General features: G+C 51.7%; 1 protein-coding gene across 2 annotated transcripts in view; it reads right to left on the bottom strand.

Moving 5' to 3' along the window:
* Positions 1 to 368: 368 nt before the first annotated feature.
* CWC25 (CWC25 spliceosome associated protein homolog) overlaps positions 369 to 3,660 on the bottom strand; it is a 5,649-nt gene continuing 2,357 nt past the window's right edge. The window contains exons 5-8 of one of the 2 annotated variants that reach the window (XM_029965853.1): positions 3,345 to 3,529; positions 2,689 to 2,775; positions 1,934 to 2,095; positions 369 to 1,184 (exon numbers count right to left, since the gene is read on the bottom strand). In XM_029965853.1, coding sequence (XP_029821713.1) covers positions 1,070 to 1,184; positions 1,934 to 2,095; positions 2,689 to 2,775; positions 3,345 to 3,529 — 549 coding nt within the window. In that variant the 3' untranslated portion in view covers positions 369 to 1,069. The remainder of the gene's footprint in view (positions 1,185 to 1,933; positions 2,096 to 2,688; positions 2,776 to 3,344; positions 3,530 to 3,660) is intronic. The other variant, XM_029965854.1, reaches the window with a different exon arrangement.

Here is a 3,660-nt window from a genome sequence, read left to right as displayed (position 1 = left end):
TTCCCTCCTCCTCTTCGCGGAGATGGTCTCGCCCAGCCGGTGTGAGGCGCCCGCCCAGGCCACGCCCCCGCTGCCAGCGGGCCAATCAGCGGCGAGGCGGCTGGAATTATGAATGGGCTGTTTCCCACGTCACGCGCCGCCGTTTAAAGGGCCAGAGCGCGGCCGGGGCCGGCCCGGGACCCCCCGGGACAGATCCCTCGTGGGGCCCACCCGCGACCCCTCCGGCACAGGGACGGTCCTGAGGGATGGATACACCCCAGAAGGGGCTCCCACAGCCTCCTACACCTTCACCAAACCTTCCCCCCCCAGCGAATTCACCCCCCCGCCCCTCCCACCCCACCCGAGAGCCACAAAGAAGCTTTAACAAATGACAGTGAAGTTTCTTAATTAAAAAGACAAAATAAATCTACACCGCTGTACATATACACATTACTTACAGTACAAAATCCCAGAGAAATGTCTGCTGTACCCAGCTACGCTCTGCTCATTTCCCTTCCCCTGGAAGCAGCTTCTTTTGGGTCAAATACCAGTGAAATCTGTGAGCAACCAAATAATGGCCACAGATACTCTGAGACTGGCCTAACATCACACCCTGCACACCTGAAATGGTGACAGGATGGACAGGGCTCGTGTGGTTTTATCAAAGTCCACGAAATTAACTCACATGTCAATTGGTTCTGCTCTGATTTTTAAGGATTAATAAAAATAGCTGTTTAGCTCTGGCCTATAAAGAGCTCGGTAGTAGGAAGCAGTGACCACCTGGCACAATTTGGTAACAATATACAAAAGTGACACCAGTCAAGGTGGGGAGAGGGAAGGAAAAGCTCTGGTAAGACGTTAAAAATGGACCACAGAGGCTCACGAGTTCCCCAGCCAAGGTCCCACCCACTACAAAAGTACTCCCAGTGCCCCCAGTCCTGAGCACACCCTGGGCTCAGCACAGAGATCCAGCACCTCTGGGAGATGGGAAGTGTTCCTGGAGAGAGCAGTGAGGCTGTGCTGGAGGGCTCTCACCTCTGGGAACAAGAGTCCATTTAACTGCTGCACAGGAGCAGAGGGAGAACAAGCCTCATCTCTGCATAAAGTTCTTTTCCAAGGCAGCAGGAGTCCTCTGCAGGGAGTGGATGTTCCTCTTCACACGCTCCTCCAGGGTGGAGGTGGAAGCACTCTCCAGCTTTAAACGGCTGCAGGGAATTGGAACAGAGGGAAAAAATCAGATTTTAAACTGGAAGAGAGGAGGTTTAGATTAGAGATTGGATACTGGGGAAAAATTTCTCCCTCTGAGGGTGGTGAGGGGTTGGAATGGAATTCCCAGAGAAGCTGTGGCTGCCCCATCCCTGGAAGTGTCCAAGGCCAGGTTGGAGCAACCTGGGATAGTGGAAGGTGTCCCTGGATGGGCTTTAAGGTCCCTCCCAACCCAAACCAAACCATCTCGTGGTTCTGTGGTCTGCACTCAAGAACATGTTCTCCTCTGATTAATCTCTAGAGCCTGCAGAATAAAACTGCCATGGGATCTTTCTTGCACCCTCTGGAAGGTGTCACTCCAAATCCTTTTGCCTGCCATGGCTACAAGGGCTAAGTTACCACTAAGTGTGTTTAGGCACTTGCAGGCCCAAGAGTGTTTCAAGCACTTAAAACCAGAAAATTTCTAAATATCTGCATGTGAAACACCACCTGGAGGTTGGTGGGTTTTTATTTCTACAGGTTGGCAAAACACAGCTGGTTGCTGTTTCCTGAGTCTGACTGTCAAGGCCACCCCAGAAATAAGCACCTTTTGGGCTAAGAGGAGAATGTGGGAACAGCAGATGTTCTACTGTAAAACACAGTGGAGATGGATCCTACACCATGATCTGGAACATCCCAAAGCTTGAGGCCCTCACTCAGAAGCTGTGGCCTGGATTTCCCCCGAATGAGAAGGAGGGAAAAGACTCACTGGAAGAACTTCCCATCCCTGGCGTCGAGTTTCTCCAGCTCCCGCTCCAGCTCCTCCTCCTTCCTGTGTTTCCTGAGGTTGTTTGCTCTCTCCTCTTCCCTCCACTTGGCATTTTCCATCATTTCCTGCCGTTTACGCTCCAGTTCCTCTGGAGAGAGTTTTCTGTTTGGGTAGAAACCACCACTGCTGTCAACCAACAGCACACCAGGCCCTCGTTTTCCATTCCTTAAGACCATAGGATTGATTAAGGCTGGAAAAGACCTTTAAGGTCATCAAGTCCAACCACCAAAGATGACTTATAATGCCCCAAATTAGGGGTATTTAGCATGGTTTTCTCTCTGGTGGCCAACCAACAAAGCTTTTAAATATTCAGCTTCATACATCTCAATATTCAGCTTCACCACGGCCCAGCAAGAGCCTCTTTCCTCCCCCTTTTCAGCCTCCCTGTGTTTAACTGACCTGTAAGATGATGCTGTCGAGGTCCTTTTTGCCTGATGGCAGTGAAACAGAACCTCCTAATTAACAGCCCACGGGACAAAGACACCTCACATTCCCTCCTGCCTGGCAGGAGGAACCGGCGACCCCACGGATGGGTTTTTGGGAAGGTGTCCAAGGTGTCACGTAACAGCCAAGCCCAGGAGCACCCAGTGAGCCCTCGAGGACTCTGTGTCTGACTTTCTGGACACCTGATCTGCTCTGCTGTGGTTCAGACCTGGTTCACAGGCTGCACCCAGCTGGTTCTCAGCCCCCCTCACCTGGTGTAACCCGGGGGGTGCTGGCGCCGGTAGCTCTTTTTGGGGGAAGGGCTCCTGGCTCTGCCCTTCTCCTCCCGACTGCTGTGCCTGCAACCCAAAAAACGCCCTTGTTAGCACAGATCATCACATTTCTGAACATTCCCTGGCTTTATTAGCACATTCTGAAGCCAGGACACCCCCCACAGCTGCAGGGCTGTTACCTGTCCACCCTGCAAACAAATTCTAATGATTCTTAATTATACTTCTTATAAATTTACTTTTTTACTCAGTTCTAATTACTTCATCAGCAAACCTGCTCCATGATTTTATATGCATTTAAAAAAAGGTAATTCTACATCTTTTCTGTTGTATCTATTCTAATTTATAAATTATGAATTCTAATTCTAAATTACGAGTCTGAAGAGAACTGGTAGCCCAAATAAAGCAGAGTCACAAGCAATACCCAAAGGGTGTGATTAGAGAGGGTGTCCCAAATGAAGAGTGGGATTGTCCCCTCCAGCAGCTCCCTGGGTGCTCCTGGACAGCTCCTGCCCTTCCCACCTTTCCACCCAGCACTGAGCAATAACGTCAGGACACAAAAGTGGCAGGAGATGGAACTGGAGGGATTTTGATCCCAGGGAATTTCCCCCCCCCCGAGCCAGGTCACCCACACTCACTGTTTGCCGTGTTTGGAAGGAGATCCCGAGCCCCTGGAGCCGGATTGCTCCGAGTTCCTCTTGCTGGAATGTCTCTGGGGGGAGCGGGAGGAGCTGCGGGAGCGACCCCGGGGCCTGTGGGGAGCCCTGTCCTGGCCAGGCCCCGGGGAGCTGCGGGCCCTGTGGTTCTGCTCTGAGTCTCTCACCTGCAATTCAGAAGGATCTTGGAGGAGAACAGTGGAAGGTCCCAGAGGAGACCTCAGGGAGGGGTGCACGTGTGGTTGGGGTTTATTTATGTCCCTCCCCAGGTTCCTGTTCACCCCTTGCCTAAAAAAAA

The sequence above is a fragment of the Manacus vitellinus genome, unplaced genomic scaffold (assembly GCF_001715985.3).
Source record: "Manacus vitellinus isolate BGI_N305 unplaced genomic scaffold, ASM171598v3 scaffold_120_pilon, whole genome shotgun sequence".
Taxonomy (NCBI): domain Eukaryota; kingdom Metazoa; phylum Chordata; class Aves; order Passeriformes; family Pipridae; genus Manacus; species Manacus vitellinus.
The sequence above is the reverse complement of the archived record's forward strand: the minus strand, read 5'-3'. Positions and strand labels throughout refer to the sequence as shown.